At 36.4% G+C, this 22,395-nt stretch overlaps 1 protein-coding gene across 5 annotated transcripts in view; it reads left to right on the forward strand.

Moving 5' to 3' along the window:
- Positions 1-22,395, forward strand: part of IPO11 (importin 11) — a 203,759-nt gene that overhangs the window by 137,381 nt on the left and 43,983 nt on the right. The window contains exon 27 of one of the 5 annotated variants that reach the window (XM_015073804.3): positions 12,993-13,161. The exons of 3 other annotated variants lie outside the window; for them this stretch is intronic. In XM_015073804.3, the coding sequence (XP_014929290.1) occupies positions 12,993-13,014 (22 nt within the window). In that variant the 3' untranslated portion in view covers positions 13,015-13,161. Of the gene's footprint in view, positions 1-11,939; positions 12,075-12,992; positions 13,162-22,395 lie in introns of those variants that run through there. One more of the 5 variants, XM_053223352.1, reaches the window with a different exon arrangement.

Here is a 22,395-nt window from a genome sequence, read left to right on the forward strand (position 1 = left end):
TCAGACTATTTGGATAGATGAGGTTAGCTGTTCTTATTTCTTTCCTTTCTTTGTCTCTTCTTTTCTCACCTATTCATCCATTTACTGCAGGAAAGAGTTCAAGAAGCCTAAGTCTCTGTGTGTACGTGCACTCATTTTTAATTAAGTACATTTTCAGGTCTATTGAGTGTCTGTATTCCTGTTCATTAATTCATTTTTAAAATGTGTATCAGTGACATATGTTCTAAGGAATGTTACTTTCTGCTTGATGATGTTTTATAGTACTCTGCCTTATCCCCAGCTTAAGGATATCTGCTGTGTACATTCTTGTTCTACTGTCTTGATCACCTTCTTAACATAGTGCAATCTTTTTTTTTTTTTTTTTTAAACTTATGCAGTGCAGTTGTCTTGAGTCATTTTTGTTTCCCTCTTCCTTTCTTTAGCTGGAATAATTCCAGGTTTGAATATCCTGCCTTTCTTAGGGTCATACTTATATGTAGAAGAAGCAGTATTTTCTTCATTTCATTTTTATATGACCATAACATTATTTACATATATCTCCTTTAATATTTTCCAAAAAAATTTCTTCCAAAGTCATAGATTAAACAAAACTACTACTTGGAGATGAGAATAATCAAACTTCACTTTGACTGTGTTCTCTAAAATAGCAATTCATCTTCCACCTTCAAAGACACATTTTTATAATGCGATTCTAAGCATTTCAGATGTAAGTGTTCTTTGAGAGCAAGTATTGCAAGAATTTTGACTTTTATTTTTAGATTTAAGGAAGTCACCAATGGGGAATATTTAACATAAGCTAGTTGAATAATTAAAGAGATTGGCAAAGCTGCGTGGTTTTTAGGTATGATAGCTTGCTTTCCGGGAGAAATTGCCTTTATAATATACTCCTCTGAGTATCAGATTTACTAAATCTGCTTGGATTTGATACTTGGTACCTCTCCGTAATTCTTGTTTATCTCAAAAATAGTATATATAATATCTACACTTGAACATTAATTATTATTTAAGAAAACTTTAATACGGTTTCTAAGATAAGTCATTTTACGACTTTTAAAACGTTAGGCTAGTTGAATCAAGGTAACAGTTTCCAAAGAGTACTATTTTGGTATAGTTTAAACATATTTAAATTAAAGGCAGTTTACAGTTTTTAAGTTGTAGACATGTTGCTTCACCCTGAGTTATACTTGGCTTAAACTGAGCATTTCTAAATGAGTATTTAACTTTATAGAATTTTATTTTCATCCCTTAAAATAGGATGTGTTTTTCTTTTTTACTTCCAGGTCATATATTTTTTTAATATTTTATAGTATTTTCTTTTATTTGCAAATCGTTGGCCTAAGATCTCAGTAGCTTTTCTATAGTGAAAATCAGTTTTCAATTTTTTGTCTTTCCCAAGAAAAATGTCTTAGAAACGTGTGTCTGTGTGTGTGGGGGGGGGGGGGGTGGTGTAACAACTTTATTGACATGTAATCCATAGACCATACAATTCACCCACATAAAGGGTACAACTCGGTCGTTTTTAGAATTTTTCACGGAGTCTTGCAACCATCACCATAGTTGGTTTTAGAACATTTTCATCCCATAAGGAAGCCTGTATTCTTTTGCAGTCTTGATTCTGTCATCCCCCCAGCTCAAGGCCTTAGAGCAAGGGCGGTGAGGGTATTAGGGACAGAGCTGGGTGGAGAGTAGAACATACATCCTAGAAAGACAGGCCTGCAAGGTACCGTTCACTTTTCTTCTCTGCAATGTATCATGCAGTTAATAGTTTCCATCTAACAGTATTGCTAAACAATACTGTTAAAGATAAGCTACTAATTGTCATGTGGGGATTTTTTAAAAATCCATTTCACTCCTGCCCAACTTGTCATATGCTGAAAATGCTAGGATTCAGGTCTTGAAATTGCGATCTAGTGTTTGCTTGCCTGTTTGTTGCCAGCATTCATGCTTTGCTTATTCAGTCATTTATTGGTTCAGGAGACGTTACTAAATATGAGTGCATCGTTAGTAGGTCCTGATTGCTTTAAGTAAAGTGCAGGTTTTATTTTTATTTAGATATGGCGAGGCCATCAGATCAGGGGAAATGGCCATTGAAAGATGGTTTGTCTTTAGCAGTTCCCAAGGGGAGGATGCACTCCACACCACACAGAACCACAGGGAAGCACCAGGTTGGTCTGGAGGCACAGGGAGTCGGGGGACAATGTGGGCATGAACCTTTCTTGTGGTTTCCGTGGGAAGGAATGGGAAAGCGAGGGCGAGGAGGTTTAGGATGGGAAGTTTAGGCTGGGCTAGTTTAAATAATTTCAGTAGGCTCTAGGGTATAGGCACTTTTGCCACTTGTGTGTTACCTGGCCCTTTGGTGATTAGAGCAGGGGGATAGTGGCTCTAAGTGTAAGAGCCTAATGAAAGAAGTAGTGGAGTATGGGCTCTGGATCAGATGGTTTGCATATGGAATGTATGTCGGAAGGCAGTCATTTACTATCTCTAGGAATTGGCTAGCCCTGGGAGGGGCATTCTTTCCAGGGTCATCAAGATCGCATCCATCAAACCATCAGCATACAGAAAATAACCCATGATTAATACACTGAGTATTAATCAACTTTTGTTCTTAACACCACGCTTAACACCTTAGGGGGTACACAGTAAGTTTATTGAATGAATGAAGAATGAATGTAATACTTAGACTACAGTCATGGGCCATTTTTTCTCCCAACTAAATACATTTTTCTGAACTTCCAAAGAATGTTTGTGCCTGAAAAATTGAGCCAATTTGATTTCTCAGTTTGTCAGTCCTGGTAGGAAGTGTAGCATACTTTTTGGTCACTGTATAAAGTACTATTTGAGGTAGATAGATCATTCTTCACTTTTGCCCTGTTAGCACACCTAATTTAGCAGACTTAAAAAGGAAAGTTTGTAGATTTGTAGATTTGTTGTGTTGTTGCAAATTAGGGGTTCTTTGAATGGAACTACTTAGGAATATTTTAATGTGTTAAATTAATTGTATATATAAATTTTGTTATCTGCCTGTCAATACCCTTTCCAAGAGTATAAAATGAATCTAGATGTATTTACTTTGAAAAGGATGTATATTTAACATTTAAATTAGTCATTTGAGCATTGAATATGTTTTTATAAATTCAGAAAAGAGGTAGTGTGAGATTGTGGGATTTGGAATTAAGGTTTCATTCTAACACTTGGGAAAAGTGAGTCTCTGAAAACCAGTTTATATAATGAATAAGATAATTTATACTGTTCTGTAGTGCTACAATTAAAATATGCATATGATATACAAAGAGTATAATTAAATTCTAAGCCATTTAACAAACATTAAATAAATGCTGAAAATCTTTGTGCATCGTTAATTGTTTTCATTGTAATGCTAGTTAATTTTGAAATGAAAAGCTATTAGTGGACATGTTTGTTTATACTAATTATCTGTGTCAATTTCAAAAAGATGAGAGTCTTCAAGATTGTTTCTAAAGTTGATTAATCAAAATCTCAGTTGCTAGTGGATTGCTCATTCTATTGGGCTGGATTAGAGTGATGGGTAATTTTACTTATTTATTTATGTATTTATTTTGAGTGATAGGTAATTAAAACACCAGATTCCTATACATTGTATAGGTTTGATTTTATAAATGGGTTCCTGATAGTAGGTTGAGCTATTATGGGAAGTCAAGTTACCAATTAAAGTTACATTGTCTCTGTTGCGACAGAAAAGCTTTGTAAGTTTCTGTATCAAACTCTACAGTCCAGATAAGAGAGGCCAATTTGAGAAGATTGATGGGAAACATACTTTTCCTCTACTTCTTGTGTGAAATTGATAAGATGATCAAGTCGTGGTATTTCAGGTGTGCATATTCTAGTAAGTTTAGAGTGAGAGTGGCTGAAAGCACCCTTAGTGATAACTCTACCCCTTAGAGTTGAATGATCATTCTCCCTCCCTTTCCATGAAATTTAACTGAACATCTCTGCAATGCTAGATGGTGAGATTACCGTGAGGAGCAAAACAGATGCAGTCCTTACCCTTGTGGAACTTAAAGTGTAGGGTTTTCATTTTGTGTGTGTGTGCGAGTGATGGTTGCTCCTGTTATTAATTTTTTCGTCAAGATTTGCTTGAACTGATTTCTAATGTAGTGTGTATTATCTCAATATATAGAAGTTTGTGCAAAGGGCAGTAAGGTGTCACTGGGAAAGTTGTTTAGAAATTTTATATTGTCAGAGTCGAACATAAAATGAGCAATCGTTATAGGATGTATCGAATGGTGACTCTTTACTTCTCTCTCATTGTTAGATAAGGAAAATAAAACATGTGTAAGAGTACTTGGGAATTTCAGGACCTTGCCTGGTGAGGTTCTACTCCCTGTCTTCCCTTTGACTATATGGTTTACAAATGGGATATATACCCTTGGCTTTTCAAAAAATAATCTTTGGCTTATGAATGTTTTCCTTTGTATGCAATCCAGTATAGTTTGTAGTAATGACTGGTTATGATCATTTCATCTGGGAAAACCCCTCTGTGATGCAGCTTTTAATGATTTTGTCATTCGACTAGGCTGTGCATATGTATTTTTTGGGGTCTTGCTGTGAATTTATAGGCTGGTCTTCTTTGCAGACATAAATTGAATAAGATATCTACTTTTGAGCTGATTAATATTCATAAACTGAATTTTGTTAGTTGTAATCTAGCAGAAGTTGGAGGATGTAGACAAGGTGGTTTAGGAAGATGAACGATGGATGCCATAATCACAGGTTCACTGCCTTTATCTGTATACAAAGCAGTTTTGAGAAAAAAAGAGGTAAATGACTTATTCCTGGGCTTGCTGATTTTGTTGTTATTGTTGAAGGGTTATAATCCTTTTAAAAACTTCTTTTTTAAAGCTGAACGTGAATTTGTTTTTCTGTCAGTGCTTCGAAATCCCTTTGTCCCTCCCTTCTTACCCCCAAAATGTCAACTCTTTGTAAAGTATTTTGAAGTGTTTTTGTCCCCTTACCTTAGAATTTGAATGGAAATAGTCCATTTTGGTTTTTGTTTCCAGTAAAAATCCACTTTACTTTTAAAACGTAGCAGAACTAAAATGCCCCACCTTCCTTTACTGATATAAAGCCTGCGGTACTGATAAAACAAACATTCAGCAGTATTTTTAAAATTCTGATTATGTGCTGGAGCACCCTGCTGTGCAGTGGTGATAGGTGCCACTGCACCTTGAGGGTGCTGGTGGGCATACTGGTCAGTGTACCCTTGCACCTTAGAACGACTCCTTGTGTCTTCTGTCTCCTGTCCTAACTACTAGGGAAAGCTCTTGAATGCTTGTGAATATGGGACTACACTCTCCATATCTTCTGTATCTACGACCAGTGCCCTGTCTACAAATTAAAGGTTTCTGACAAACCGGTTTCATAAGGTGGCCCTCATCTCACACTCAATACTCTTAACTGATCAGCAACCATTGTATAGCAGTAAACTTATTTTAAACATCTCGCGCAAGAGACCAAACTATAGTCAAATAAGAGGACTCTAAAGGTGCAGGATCTCAAACTGTTTTAGAATGAGATTAAGAGAAGTTTGTGAATGAGAATGAGCTATTGGGTGCACGCCCTCAAAGTGGCTGAAGCCGTAAAGGAAAATAATTGTCCCAGAGCAGCTAGCTCCAGCAAGGGGACAAAAGGAGTACAGTCCCGAGTCCTGTGTACTTCCTGGTGTTTCTTGTGCAGCCAGTATACCTCTGTCGCTTGAGGAGCATCGTACTTTGGCAGATCCTTTCCTTGAACTGCTTTCACTCCATACAGCAGTTTCAGAGAGAAAAAGACATGGTGTGATGGAGAGCAAAGCTAAATTTGGGTTAGGTGTTTGCTCCACCTACTGTTGATGTGATGTCGGACCCATTTTCGCTTTCTGGTTCTTAATTTTTTTCATGTCTCCTGTGAGGCAGTAGTACTAACCAGCAGCTCTGGGTTATTTGGAGGCTAAATTGGACATTGTATATACCATGCCCATTAAAATATTGAAGGCATAGGAGTGTTAAATGGTAAGTGGTGAAATATTAGTCTTTCAATCATTGCTCTAATCTTATCTATTAATACTGCTAATACTAATTTTATTACTATCAGTCACTTTGACCAAGTGTGTGAAGGTAGCAATTTAGGCTTTCCTGACGCTGTCCATCATTTACTGTGAGGCTTTCTCCCATTCATATTGTTTCCATGTGATGCCTGCCGACACTCTTCATTTTTCTTGTTCATTCGTCATTGCTGTTGCCTCCATTTCACCTTTCAGAAATTGGCAGGCTTTCAGCCCAGGAAGAAGCTTTCATTGGCCCATCTTTATGCAGTGGTTGTATAGAGTTGATCCTCAGTTTGTATTTGCCAGACATTTACAATAATCATTGAATGTGCAGCCAGACAGCAGCATGTGCTACTTCAGTTAGCACTCACTGGTGATGGAGCCCTTAAACCCCCATATTTATTACAAGTCATGGAAAAAGGTTTAGAGTAGAGGCTATAGGTTGAAGGGAAACTAGAGAAAGAGGGTAGAATTATAGGTGGTAAAAGGGCTCCAGTTTGGTTGCTTTACCTGAAATCTTTGCCATCCTTTGACATTCTTTATTTGTCTTCCATTTTTTTTATTTGTGAAACTCTTTCCACTTTCTCTGCCTACAGGTGATTTCTGCCTTCTTGAAATGTTTTTACTGAATCATACATTCATTGTTGTGTAGCGCTTGCTCTGCTTCTATGCTTGCATTTTACATATCTCACCTCCTGGGCTTTTTGGAGGTTAGGCCCATGTGTTGAGTGAGAACATACAGTGAAAGGCTTAAGGTCCAGGCCCTGGGACCACACTGGGTGGATGTGAATCCTGGCTTTTGGATTCACTGTGTGACCTTGAACAAGGTATTTAACACATTTCTATCCTAATCTATAAAATAGAGCTAAACTGTTGGATTGTTTTGTGTGTTAAGTGACCTAATACATGTAAAATACTTAGACCAATGCCTAGGAAGTGGTATATACTCAGTAAATCAATTCTGCCTATGGTGATGATAATGGTGTACACGTTTTTGTTGTTACTGTTTTGTTTTTTTTTCCTCTGCTTAACACCAGACATAGGGTACTTGCTTACAGAATAGCCTACATGGTATTATTGTAATGAGTATGTCAACTGAACATTCATTGTCTTATAGGACCCCTTTGAGCTCCTTCAGATCAGGGACCAGATGTTGTTTATCTTTAGTACCCTTATAATCTAGCACAATGTTTGACACATTAGTGGGCTTTCAGTAATTTACTGAATTGGATGTATTTGATGGGGATAATGTAACCAGTTCACTGTGCTCTGCTCAATATTGGACACTTCTGAACACCCAGTTACTCATGTCAGAAACTTGGAAATTGTCTTTGATAACATTACCTCTCAGCATCCTCATTTAATCTGTCACCAAAGCAGTAACTTTTAAGATCTATACGATCTATAAGACCAGAACTTTTAAGATCTGTAAGATCAGTAGCTACATAACATAGGTGGTTATATATTGGAAAGATGGTAATAGAATAATTGTTCTTTTATTTATGCTTTCTTGTACTTGTAATGAAATTTCTAAATGGAAAAGAAAATAGATTTGTACTGATACCTGAAGTAGGAGGTTATTTGAAGGCAGTATTAATGAAGGTTCTACAAGAGGTGTGAGAGGAAAAATCATTCATTGAGTCAATTTCCTGGGGGAAAAAGGAGGAAGCCCTTTTAGGAGGCTGAGTGTCCTGTTCAGCAATAGTTCTAATGAAAATCACTAGGAATCAGAAAAGGAATATGAGGACCCATTTTGATGTATTATTCTAGAGCAAAATCAAATGTCGCAGTTCAAATTGGGGAGGATTATTATCCCTTGGAGATGATATGAAGATTTCACCAGAGGATTGACAGCTAATGAGAAGATTTTAAATTACCTTAACAATATGAATTGGCTGTGAAATAATACTAATTAAAGCAGGGGGAAATATACCTTCCAATAAGTGCAGTGGGAAGCTGGGAAAGTTGAGTTCTAATCTAAAACTTTAGTGGCCAGTTTTGCCATTAATTAGTGATGTGCTCAATACCAAGTAAGATGAGGAGGTCTCTGAATTCTGTTACTCTATCACCCTTTTGTGAGGTTTTGATTTCTGTGTTCTTCTGTAGGTGTGATCACTTGTTTCTAACAGCTGCAGCCCCTATGAACAGAAAGGCTAAACTTTGTTTTTCTGGATATTAGATTTTTGCTGGATATCATCCTGAGACCTATGATGTATTGTTTAGAGTTATTGTTGGTTGTAGTCACTTTAAGTTTACCTCAGTTTGTGCAATATGAGAAATACAAAATGTATTTTATTTTGTCACTTTTATTTAGGGTGTAATTTGCATTTTATTTCTAAGACCTAATAAGAATAAATAGTTTTGTCTGCTTTGGATATTTCTGGAATGGAGGACAAAAATTAATTAATGTTCTGATCTTATTACCTTGTAATTTTTCCTCTAAATTTTTCTTTGTTGTTGATGGACCATTTCTCTGACTTCTTCCAAACTGTAGGAGAGGAAAAAGTTTTCCTCCATTGTCTCATACTCTGTGGCTGCATTTGAAAATTAAACTGACAAAGACAAGATAACAGGAGAAAAGCATACAAATTTAAGTTTTTCATGACACGGAAGCCTTCAAAAGGAAATGAAGATCCCGAGGGATTTGTTAAACCTATGTGTTTTTATGCTAGATTTGATGCAGAGTGGAAAGTTGTGGAAAGATAATGATAGGGCACCGAGTATGAAGTAAGTGTAGCAAACTGGAAATTTTGCAAGGCCTGTTTGTTTGGATTCTTCTCACAGTTCTCTTTGTCTTTGGAGATAAGGATGCTCCTTTTCTCCCACCATAGTGGAGGGCACCTCTCACATGAAGTTTTCATGACCTCATCCAAGAGTGAAGGACAGATGATAATGGGGTGTGACTGGGTGTAGGGAAGGTCACAGAGAGTCCTTCTTGCTTCTCCCTTTTTCTCATACTCCTTCAGTTTAGAATATTCAGTATGTCAGGGTGCTGTATTTTGGGGTAGGGTGTCCTGAATCCCATCCTAACTCTTTAAGTTATATGACGCAATTGAAAACTCCATGAGATAGATGTACCTCATTGTACTTTGTGTGTTTTGGAAAATACGAAACACGAAGCAGACTTGAGAAATCTAGCTCTTATTCCATCTTTACCTCTAATTCGTGTCATCTCTCTGTCATTTGGAATTTTTGGTGGTGGTTTTCTAATTGCTTTATCCACTCAATAGCAATAACAATAGCCAGCCACAAAAGATAGTTGTGAGAAATGTAAATCATTTTGAGAAAAAATCTGTTACCCAGTATTGTTACAGGATTTTTTACCTCAATCCCCGGCGTCCGTTGTTTTGTCACTTCAAAGAATGAAGAGGTGGACACAAGATGAGCAGCAGGCAAAAGTTTATTAGAGTATAAGCTCAGAAAGGAAGAATAATAGGAAAGTTCTCTCTACAGGGAGGGGACATTCAAAGGTGAATAACCCACATCTACAGGCAAGGGCCCTTGTTTTATAAGGTTCTGGTCAGCACCCCATTTTCTTCCACCTCGTTCATTCTCAGATTCTGTCCGTGCTAGCTGGATAACTCTAGGCGCTGGGATGTCCATTCCTGATTGGCTCGGCTCCATTGTGTAAGGAGTTAGACTGGTCATATTGTCCCATGTATAACGTAAGTTTTATGGTTTAGCTAGGTATTTTTATTGTCAAATTCCTGAGGGGAACCTGAGGGGACCAGGTTATATTCTTAAGAGGGACCTTATACCCTTAGGGGTTTGCTGTGGTAAACCGCTCCCAGCATTGTTCCAAAATATGTGTTTTTCCCCACCCAGGGACCTCAGGTCCTAACCTTTCCCTCTCTGCCTATTTTATCCTGTCTTTCCCTATTATAGTATATATTTATATTCCCTATTATAGTATATACTATCTATCTATCTATCCACACTATTAGGTATATATTTAATATGGAAATAATTCATATTATTATATGAAGTAATTGTCTTGATCTGAAAAATGGTCTAGTATCAAAAGGGAGTTATTTGTGCCTTCTTTTTACTACTACTACTATTACTATTACTATTACTACTGATTTTTGAACTGTATTGTCAGAGCATTGGTAATATTAATGACAGAATTAGAAAATCTAAACAGCGAGCTTTATGGAAAATTAGTGACTAAACAAATAATATAAACAATTTATACTTAATTCTTTATATTTAATTTTTTTAAATGTTTATTTATTTTTGAGAGAGAGAGAGAAAGAAAGAGAGAGTGCAAACCGGGGATGGGCAGAGAGAGAGGGAAACAAAATCTGAAGCAGGCTTCAGGCTGTAAGCTGTCAGCACAGAGCCGAACCCAGGGCTCCAACTCACAAACAGCAAGATCATGACCTGAGCTGAAGTCGTACACTGAACTGACTGAGCCACCGAGGTGCTCCTATAGTTAATTCTTTAAATCATTACCTTAAAATATTACAGTATACATAGATTTTTACTGTAAAAGATTCACACTATTTCAGGGGTGTGTGTGTGTGTGTGTGTGTGTGTGTGTGTGTGTGTGTGTGTGTGTGTCTGTAGTTGAAAAGTCATTAAACGGCTTCTTTTACTTTCCCCAACTTTTCTTGCCACAGGTAATCTTTGCCAGTAATTTGGTATGCAACTTTATATCATTTTTCAATGCAAGGCATATACCTTAATAACGTAAGATGCTAGTTGGTGGTATTCAGTATTTTTTATACCCAAAAATCTCTTTGAAAAATTAAAAAGGAAGAGCACAGAGGTTAGTGTAAGGACATTTGTGTTCACCATTCTAAATTGCTTAATTGTTTTTGCTACCTGTTTTTTTTTTAAAGGAATAAAAGTTGAAGTCTGTAATATGTATTCAAAACAATGTAAATATTTTATGCTAAATTCACAAAAATTATGTTAGTCTGTTTACATCTTAACTCACTTTTCCTACTCAGTAGCTATCTGTTGCTGATGTCTGAAGTTTGTTCATTTTGAATATTTACAATTTTCAGATATCCTTTTAAAAAACATTTTTTAAATTCTAAGATGTTTAGGTATGTGCATTAGTAAATCTCAAATTAATGGTTTCTGAAAAAAATAAGTTCCTGAGATTTTCTTTCAACAATACCTTTGAAACATAGATAAAATTACTTCCTGTCTCTCAGTTTCCTGTATCCATGGTAACTTGTTTTACTCACTGACTCTGGAGGAACCCATGTGAAGAGTGGTGTTTCCTGAGCAAACTGTGACTTAAAAAAAAAAAAAAAAGTGGAGTGGGGGGAGGTCAACAGTGCCACAGAAAGAGATGGAGCTTAGAAATGTCGCTCTTCAGATTTAGAAAGCAAACCTTTACTTGAATCAGCCGGGTGTCAATAATATGAATTTCCTGTTCTTGGTAAGATTATTTATTTAAATATGAACTTTTAGCTGAAACGAAAAGTAATTTGATTTTGTGAAAAGCTGTAGTTTTGTTGTTTTGTAATGAATTTGTATTTTCGTAAATTATAATGTTATTTAATTGATATTACCTTAATTTGAAAAGGGACAAATTCTTTTCAAAGACCATTATCCTTACGTCATCATTTGTTATTTTTGTTATTGTTAATTATAATATTCTAAATTGGCTTAGCAAACATTTTGCAGTTCGTTCAATTTGAATTACCATTTTGTCAAGCAGTGGGTTAATGGCCTGGAGGTATTAATTCTAGAACCCACTCCAAACTCATTATTTTATGCTATCACCATAGTAGGATTTATGATACCTAGCATTATTGGCTGATGTTAATAAAAATAAGCGAGATACAGACTTTTTAATATTGTAAAACTTTGATTTGGAGAACTTTTTGATGATTTAAAGTTTTACCTTCTTTTTTTATAGCCAATTCTGATATGAACAGAAAAACCAAGAACAGGGCTATGTGTGGATTACATTTTTCTCTGCCTTGCCTACGACTTATTCTACTTGTTACCTGTTATCTTGTAGTATTATTCCATAAAGAGATTCTTGGATGTTCGTCCATTTGCCAGCTCTGCACTGGGAGACAGATTAACTGCCGTAACTTAGGCCTTTCAAGTATTCCTAAGAATTTTCCTGAAAGTACAGTTTTTCTGTACCTGAGTGGAAACAATATATCTCATGTAAATGAGAGTGATTTAAAAGGACTTCATTCTCTTGTAGCATTGTATTTGGATAACTCTGGCATTGTGTATGTATATCCAAAAGCCTTTGTTCATTTGAGGCATCTATATTTTCTATATCTAAATAATAATTTTATGAAACGCTTGGATCCTGGAATATTTGAGGGACTTTCCAGTCTTCGTAATTTATATTTACAGTCTAATCAAATATCTTTTGTTCCAAGAGGAGTATTTAATGACTTAGTTTCAGTTCAGTACTTAAATCTGCAAAGGAATCGCATCACTGTCCTGGGGCGTGGTACCTTTGTTGGTATGATTGCTCTTCGGATACTTGATTTATCAAACAATAAAATTTTGAGGATATCAGACTTAGGCTTTCAGCATCTTGGAAACCTGGATTGTTTGTATCTAGGAGGTAATAATTTAACAAGAGTACCATCAAATGCTTTTGAAGTACTTAAAAGCCTTAAAAGACTTTCTTTGTCTCATAACCACATTGAAGCCATACAGCCCTTTGCATTTAAAGGACTTGTCAACTTGGAGTATCTCCTCCTGAAAAATTCAAGAATTAAAAATGTTACTAGGGATGGGTTTAGTGGAATTAATAATCTTAAACATTTGATCTTAAGTCATAATAATTTAGAAAATTTAAATTCCGACACATTTAGCTTGTTAAAGAATTTAATTTACCTGAAGTTAGATAGAAACAGAATAATCAGTATTGATAATGATACTTTTGAAAACATTGGAGCGTCTCTGAAGATCCTTAATCTGTCATTTAATAATCTTACAGACTTACATCCAAGGGTCCTTAAGCCATTGTCTTCACTGACTCATCTGCAGGCAAATTCTAATCCTTGGGAATGTAACTGCAAACTCTTGGGCCTTCGGGACTGGCTAGCGTCTTCAGCCATTACGCTGAACATCTCGTGTCAGAATCCCCTATCCCTGCGCGGCAGAGCACTGCACTCCATTAAATGGACTGAGTTTACAAATTGTGTTACATCTTCGACAAATGTATCCAGAGCTTGGGCTGTAAAATCTCTTCATATTCATCACAAGACTACAACGTTAATGATGGCCTGGCATAAAGTAACCACAAATGAGAAACATTTGGAAAATACTGAGAGTGTTACTCTCTGGGAACGAAGTCGTACTTCTCCTGCCAGTAGATTCTTTCAAGAGAATACCTTTGGTAATCCATTAGAGGCTACTGCAGTGCTGCCTGTGCAAATACAGCTTACTACTTCTGTTAACTTGAACTCGGGAAAAAACAGTGCTCTACCGATTGATGCTGCTTCTGTGTCAGGGAGAACATCTCTTATTTGTGCACAAGAAATTGAAAAGTTGAATGAGGCTTTTGACATTTTGCTAGCATTTTTCATCTTAGCTTGTGTTTTAATCATTTTTTTGATCTACAAAGTTGTTCAAGTTAAACAAAAAGTAAAGGCACCAGAAAACTCAGGGGAGAACAGACTTGAATACTACAGCTTTTATCAGTCAGCAAGGTATAATGTAACTGCCCCGATTGGTAACACTTCCCCAAATTCTTTAGAGAGCCCTGGTTTGGAGCAGATTCGACTTAACAAACAAATTGTTCCTGAAAGTGAGGCACAGGTGATTCTCTTTGAACATTCTGCTCTATAATTCAACCTAATATTAGCTGTAAGAAAACTTCGGTGCCGTGGACATGAATTAAACTAAAGCCTCCTTATAGAATATAAACTTTACTTGGAAATATAATGAGTTATATGAGCTTAGCATTAATAAATACATGTTTTTAATAATTTGTGAATATTGTATTCATTCAGCATACATCTCCCTTGATAGTTGCCATATGAAGTAATAATAATAGCTAATATTTCTGTGTACCAACACTATGCTAACAAATACTTCACATATCACTTATAATCCTTGTAAAGTAGTTATACATTTTATAGGTAAGGAAACCTAGGGAGATTGAATTTAAGAAACGGTCCAAACTCTCACTGCTTTTGACACATTTTAGGTCTGTCTGATTCCAGAGCCCATGCTTTTAATTTCATGCTATACTGCTGCCTGGTGCTAATTATGAATGACATAGGCATGGTTTGTCTTCTCGGTAAAGCTTGAAATCTAGAGGAGACACATGGTTTCTGTACAGGATGGTAAGTATTGTACTTGCAGGGTACTGTTGGATATAACATAAGTGGAGGTGAGAGATAGCTTTATGAGAGAAGTGACGTTGTGACTGGATTGTGAAGGGTAAATAGAAACGAAGAAAGTTTAATAATAGTTAAAGGTTACATCATATCATAGGAGGTGAAGAAAGAAAGAATCCTGCGTTTCATCAACTAACTGTATTCAGTATAGCCAGAGTTGTGAGTGGTGATGTGAGATTTACAGCTGGAGAGAGAGATCAGATGATGAAGGATGTTGTAATTTCATGTTTTTCCTTAAGGCAGCAGGAAGCCTTGGAAGGATTTTAAACAGTGGAGTGACATAACCAGATTTACTGTTTGGAGAATACGTTCTTTCTGGAAGGAGCAACGAGACGAGAGGCAGGGTTAATGGGGCAGGAATATGAATCACCAATCCAGAGGAGAGGCACTAGAGGCCTGGGCCAGGATAGTGGCAAACAGGATGGATGGGTTCTGAAGCTACTTTGGAAGTAAGATGAACTGCCTTGGTGATTGGCTATGGGGTGGTAAGTGATGGGTATGTCAAAGATGGTAGTTTTTGGCTTAGCTATCTTTGTGTTAAATTTACTGAGCAAAGGAAGGAAAAGGAGTGAGGGTATGGGCAGGGACAGAATAATGAGGTCAATTTTAGGTACATTGAATTTGAGGTTCATATCTGGTCTCCCAAGTGGAAATATCCTGCAAGTAGAAGATTAGGAGAGATCTGTCTGGTAAAGGTCAGTAATTTGTAACCTTCCATCTGTTTCGTACACCGGAAGTATATGATACTTTCTTAACAGTAACATCAACCATTTGGGCCATGATTTTGGGAGACAGGTAAGTGAGGAAGAATAAGATGAAAGAGCCCCCAGGAGACATTAGTAGCCTTGACTGAGAACCTTTAGTGTAGATAGATGGTAACTCAAGCCATGGAAACTATGTCATGTTTTTCTTTATTAGCTAAATTTCTACTTGTGTAGTGCTCTGCAGAATGTTGGGCATATATTAAGTGCCCATGCTTGATCTTTTAACAGGGACCTGAACCACAAATATATCTTAAAATTTTTCTCTTGAGCATTATGTATTTCATGTTTGTGCTGTCCTTCCTCTTCCCTCAGATTTCTATTTTTTAGTATTTAATACTTTGCATATGAAATTAGCCTGAAGCAATCCAGGAGTGTATAAATCAAGTGATAATTACTGAGTTTGTGTTGTGAAACTGAAGTAACTATAAGAATGTGTTACGTTGTCCAATGTACTTGCACATGGTGCTTCTCAAACTCAGAATCAACTCTGCTGTTAAAGCACAGATTGTTGTCCCTCACCCCACCCCACCCTGCCCCCCCACCCCCTTCCCAGAGTTTCTGATGCAGTAGGTCTGGAGTGGGGCCTGTTGAGTGTGCAGTTGAACAGGTTTGCTGATACTGCTGGTCTGGAGACAGAGACTGGAGAGCTGCTGATGTAAGATACTTGAAAAGCAGAAAAGGATCTAAGGAATGGTTTTGAGATGCACTAGAGATTGCAGAGAAATTACAGCCACACCTCCCCTGGCCCTGCCACCCCAAGAGTTTTCACTCTTCTGCTTTTCCCTGCCTAGCATAAAGTTTTGTCCTTGACTGTGATTTTAGCAGAAAACCTGAATACATTTTAAATAAATCTATTCTTACATAAATTGTTTCATTATAGAAGAGCGTGTGGTATGTTTCATCCTGAAAATGTTTTTAATAATACAGTTGTGTTGTGTTTGTGTCCTCCCAACTCTCACAACTCCGATTAAGTGTTTTCACTAATTACTAAAAGTACATACTCTTTGGAAACAAGAAGAATTCAAACAATAGGGAAATAATTAAAGCTAGGGGTGCCTGGGTGGCTCAGTTGGTTGAGCATCCGACTCTGGCTCCCGTCATGGTCTCATGATGTGTGCTGTCAGTTGCAGAGCCTACTTCGGATCCTCTGTCTCCCTCTCTCGCTGCCCCTCCCCTGCTTGTCCTCACTCATTCTCTCTCAAACATTAAAAACATTAAGAAAATCTTTCAGTGGAATATTCAAAGTTAAAGGTAAAAACCCTTCCATGTTCCCCTTTCCCACCACCTAAACCACGTCCTCTTGAAGATGTTAGAAGCAGCATACGTAGCTATTTGAAGTTAGGAAATATCCGTAAACAGTACTTTTCTTGACCTCACAACAAAATTTCCCCGAAATCAAAGAAAGTAATTTTATTTGATTAGTAAATTAGTAATTAGTAAAATTAGTAATTTTATCAAGAATTTGTTTTTGTTTTTATGTGTAACTTCTAATTGATGTAGGCTTAACTAGAAATTGTTAATATCAATTTATATACAGAACTGTAGTTGTGCACAGTGGTATGTGTTAAGTACTAGTTCTACTTTCTGTCAGCAGCTTTTCCTTTTAAAGATGTCAGCTTGTATGACACTCTTACACTGTTTAAAAACTTATTTTATGTAAAATTGATTCAAAGTGATACATGCACAGAAACTTTCAGCACTATAATTTGTGCATTTGATTATTTCACATTTTAAGCAGCTCTACCTGGAGCAAAACAGCAAAGTTAAAGCTAAGTAATATTCTAAATTAATATAGCTAAAGGAACTTTTCTTAAGATTTCTGTATTTCTCTACCATTGACTAAAGTGTTTTGAATAGAGCACTCAAGAATAAAATTGTTGTGTTTCAGAAGGATAGTTTTAGGTACAGATCCTTTTTTTCCATTGACTTTTGTAAAAGTTGGTCAAGGTTGTAAGGCATACCAAAAAAGCTCCCCCCCTCAACCCTCTCCCATAACAAATGAGAAGTAGAGAACACAACTACAATTTTTTATGGTACTATACTTTGAGAATACATTGAAAATTCCAGTGTGTTCAGAAATATGAATCTCATTTCTAGGAACTTAATTGGGAACTTACCCCCAATTCCCTCCTAGCATCAGAGTAGAGAGATTTGGTGTTAGATTGTCTTTGAGGACTTGATCAGTAAGTACAAGACACTTCAAGAGTAGGCAGGAAATCAAGGTCACAGGTGATGGAGTGGGAGCCTGGAGTCAAGGAAGACTGAGGTATCTCATGGGCTTCTGCAGGTGAGGGGCGGCCAGTGTTGATACCTGGAGACTAAGTGGTGGGGAGGGGTAAGGGTGGACATTGTGAGGGAATGAAGGAATTGGGCAGAATTCAGTGGTAGTTGGGAAAGAGGATTTTTGGATACCTCTTTGTTCTCCATCACCTTTTTTCTCTCAGTAGAGTCCTCGACTTTCTCATACATGAAGTTCTGGGGTTATGTTATTGATCCATTCTTCCTCATACCTGTGTCTTGAGTCAGCAAAAGTTGGACAGATTTTTATTCTCTTTCCAGTTGTCTTATATTTTATTTTAGGGTGCTCTAAGTAGCATAGAACTTAATTATATCTCACCAACACTAATGTTAATACGTGACAAATATTTGCCCTTAAACTACCCACACCCATTTTTTAAGACTTTTATTGATACATAAAGCACCTACAGGAGTAGACATGCTTGTGTAGCCACCACTCACGTCAAGAAATAGAACCTTGAAACATGACATATATGCGGACATTTCTTGAACTTCTCAATTATATAAACACCAAAGTATTTAAGCTTTGAGATGGAGGAGGACCCACATGTACTTAGGGCATTTTTACTCAGTTATCTTTCCTGCATCACAACAATAACAATAAAATACGGTATATTTGTTTTTAAGGGGTGCAAAAATGGGAGAAAAAAAACCCTGAGGAACCTTTTACAAGGTTCTGAAAAACAGCTTTAATGCCAGGCCTTCCTACCAAATTGGTCCCCCAGACACTTAACCATGCCCTGTTGGACTTCTTGTTCCTTGTTAGAAGGATCCCTTTACTTGCTTTTTGTTACCAAAGCCCTCTTTTGATCATGTATCAGTTTTCTGGTGCACATTATCTTCATTTTGGTCTGAGCTGTGTGGTATACAGCACTTTTGCAGGAATTTAACTCCAAGCCACAAATATCTTTTCTTATAACTTTAATGACAGCACATTGGCTTTTTTCATATGTCTGGAAGGTGTGGGTGTGTGTGTGTGTATTCATGATTATATTGTATAGCTTTATCATCAACAGTGTCTAGCATTTACAATAGGAGGTCATATCCCCAACCACATAATTCTGAAATCTTTATTAAATTATTTTATACCCCTTTTTTAAAATCCAAAACTGCTCTGTCAAGTGACTCATATAAGCATCCAAAAGAAGCATTGCTGGGAGTTTTTAGCCCGATGTTTTTCCCACACAGTCTGTACCATCAGTCATCATCTTTTTATGGAAACTTAGTGTTGTCATTGCATATTGTTTTTCAAAGCATAGTCTTTCTCTTGCAAAATCACAGAAGGTGGCAGTTTTTTCTCATGTCATCATATGTAGATCATTATAGTTATTTCTTATTGTCTTAAAGATAATGGGCCTCTTTGTTTTGCTTCTATATGTGCACTCAAAAAATTAATCGAGGGAATAATTTATAATATAAAAAGCTTTTGTAAAGATTATTGTTGGATGTAAAAATCCAACTTTCATTTTAAAATAACTTCGTGAATTTCCACCAAGAATTTTTTATCCTATTTCCTTGCCAGTATTTGTCAAGGGAACTAGATTTATTAACACTCTTTTCCATGATCATGTAGAGAATTGCTGTGTAGAAAGGATATATGTTTCCATTTAAGTGACAAAAGTATTTGCAGCTAGGTCCTGGAAACTATCCAGAGAGGAAAAAAACCTTAGTATAAAAGTCACCAGTTTTGTATCCTCTAGTGTGGTAGAAATTCTGAGACAAGACTGATGAGTCAGGGCTTTCTTCTTTTGCCTTTTTCTTTCAATAAACTGCTGTTCTTTGCTTAATCCTATTAAACTATTACCAGAGAAGTATAGTTAGGAGAATTTTTTATTTAGTTGTGGCTTATTGAAAGCTTAAAGTTTATGAGTTTCTTAAATTACCCTAATAGCTTCTTTGACCCCCTGTATTTAAGGTACAAGAATGCAAGAATTACTTCAAATATTAATTATTTGTGCGTGATAAATAGTGTAATTGTGGTCTGGTTAGATCAGAGAAAATGCTAGAATGACTAAGATTCTGGTTTATTTTTTTCTTGGGTGTTCTATGAAAAACTGTTAAATCATCAAATTTTGATTATAAAACTATTCAGAAAAAGTAACTGATAATTTTGTGTTTCTGCATGCCTGTTTTCTTGCAAGGTCCAAGGGGATGAAGATACGATATAGATACAGGAGTCCATCACTTAACAGAGTTTGAAACACATGGCCCATGATGAATAGATCATTTCAATGAAAAATAGAACTATAAAATACTCAATACAAAAATGCTAATAAAAATTGGCTCGTTAGAAAGAAACTGTTCATTAAGTCTAATATTGTTTAGGGTGATCAAATGAATATTACAAATTTCTTTTGTACCTTTGGGGATTAGAACTTTTATTTTTCAAAGACTGTGTTTTGAACCCGTGTAGTTGGGTTCATAATAACACAAAAGTATAGAAATAATCTTAAACCAGCATAGTAAACACATAAAAAGATGGATTGATTTTTTTTGTTGTTGTTACCAATTAGTTTTCAAAGGCAAAGAAAGATCAGTCTGCATGAAGTTCCTGCAATTCACATATTCTACAGGTACTTTTATATACCCAGAAAATGCCTTAAGATGCCATAGCTTTAGAAAATACTAAGACAAGATTAAGAACTATAGTTTTTACTCATGTGTCTTTAACTGAAAAAGATGAGTTTATTGAAAGCTGTGTGGAATTGTTTTAAACAGTCAAATAATATTTAATACTGTTTTTCATGCTCTCCTCTATTTAATGTTTATATGTGTGTAATGTCACTTATAATGCACTTAAAGAACAAAACAAGTGGATGTTTAAAAAAGCCTGTTTTCTTTTCTGTAGTATATTTGTAGCTTGTGTCTGTGTGAATAAATTAATGTATCTACCAAGTATGTGAAATAAGAAAAGGAAGAGTATTTGTGACAAATGAAAAAAACGTTCAGGTTACTAATACTTTATCCCCATTGGTTTTACTTTCATTCTCCTCTTTCACCTATGATGTTAACCTTTCTTTGCATTTTCTGAAATGAGCGTTTCAGAAATAGATTCCAACACAGCTCCGTCTATTCTCTTTTCTGCTTCATGTTTAGTGTAATTAATTGTAATGTGTTATCTATAACTCAACTATCCATGCTTGTAATTTCCAAAAAAGATAAGTAAAAATAATATTGCCAAAAGAAAATGAGGGAGGGCAGTTCTTGAGCTTTGGGGGATCATCAATTCCCATGATTATTTATTGAGTGTTCACGTTATGCATAATGTCCTGTGGGACATAGAAAAATGTAACACATGGGTTCTGCTTACAGTTAACTTAGAGCAGACATGTAGGCAATGAAAAATTAAAGGACATTGGGAGAAAGTAATAGATGGCACAGGAGTTGTGTGTAAATGAGATGTGCAGACGTTTTATGCTACTGGAAATTCCAAGGACAAAGCGCTTACTTACAGTGAGTTAGAGTGGCCAGGGAAGACCTCCTGAAGAAGGAAGTGTAAATTAAGGTGAATAGAAAAGGGAGGAAGAGGAAGAGCCTTGTGAGGAGCAGGAAGGGAGTAAGCAGATCTCTGAGCAGCTTTTCTATTCAGGAGATGATGACTTAACTGCCTGAAAGCCACGGAAGGAGGAGTAATGCAATATAACTTGGGAAAGGCGGGTTTATTAGAACTTGAAGTTCTTAAGGAGAAAGAATGAAATGTAAGAGACTGTAATAGCAGGCGCACATTTGCCTCCTTGAAGTCATCATAGTAAATGAGTTGCGTCAGTTGGATCCCACTTAACGTTGTGAAATGAAAATAAATTTATATCAAAATTAGGGTTTTTCTATTGATGAGGTGCAACTATCCTCATGATATCAGTGCAAAATGAGTTAACTTGAAAATGCTAAGATCTCAAGTGATGGGAGTGATAAGGATTCTGGGGGTCAGTGATGAGAATTGGAGAGGGTAATTTGCCACTGCTTCTTTAGCACTGTCTGTCCATGTGACAGGATGCTGTCACTTCAGATAAATGCCACTTAATAAATCAGAGATAACTGTAAAATGGAGAAAGACACTGAGGATATCATAATTAAATTTAATCATGATTAAAAAGAAAAAAGGGTGGGCACCTGGGGGCTCAGTTAAACTTCTGACTTGATTTCTGCTCAGGTCATGATCTCATGGATTCGTGAGTTTGAGCCCCTATTGGGCTCCAAGCTGACAGAGGGGAGCCTGCTTGGGTTTCTCTCTTGCTCGCTCGATCGCTCTCTCTCTGTCTCTCTCTCTTTCTCTGCTCCCCTCCCCCCCCCCGCATGCACATGCACTTTTTCTCAAAATAAATAAACATTAAAAAAAAAAAGAACATCCCATTTGTTGCTTGATTTCTTTGTCCTTCCTGCAGACTGTTAGTCAATAATGAGCTTTTGCACTTATAGTACAGCCTTTCTCAGTCTTTTCCTCTGAATTAGAGGACAGGTAACATTCAGATGTGCAACACATGACCCTGTGAGCATTCAAAGTTATCTGCTTCCTTTAAAGTTAAAAGCTTCCTTTAGTTTCTGAGTTCCTTGTAGTAGCCATCTTTTTCCCCCCAATATCAAAAGCTTTTTTTTCTTTTTTAATTTTAATTCCAGTATAGTTAACATATACTGTCATACAGGCTCCAGTGTGCATTATAGTGATTCAGCAATTTTAGAGATTACTCAGTGCTCGTCTTGATAATATACTCTGATCTCCTTCACGTATATCACCCATCCACCCACCTACCTCCCCTCTGGTAACCACCAGTTTTCTATAGTTAAGAATCCGGTTTGGGGGTTGTTTCTTTCATTTTTCCTTTGTTTTGTTTTGCTTCTTAAATTTCACATAAGTAAAATCATATGGTATCTGTCTCGGACTGATTTCACTTAGTGTTATATTCTGTAGATCCATCCATTTTTTTTCCAAAGGCAA

This window comes from Acinonyx jubatus, chromosome A1 (genome assembly GCF_027475565.1).
Source record: "Acinonyx jubatus isolate Ajub_Pintada_27869175 chromosome A1, VMU_Ajub_asm_v1.0, whole genome shotgun sequence".
Taxonomy (NCBI): domain Eukaryota; kingdom Metazoa; phylum Chordata; class Mammalia; order Carnivora; family Felidae; genus Acinonyx; species Acinonyx jubatus.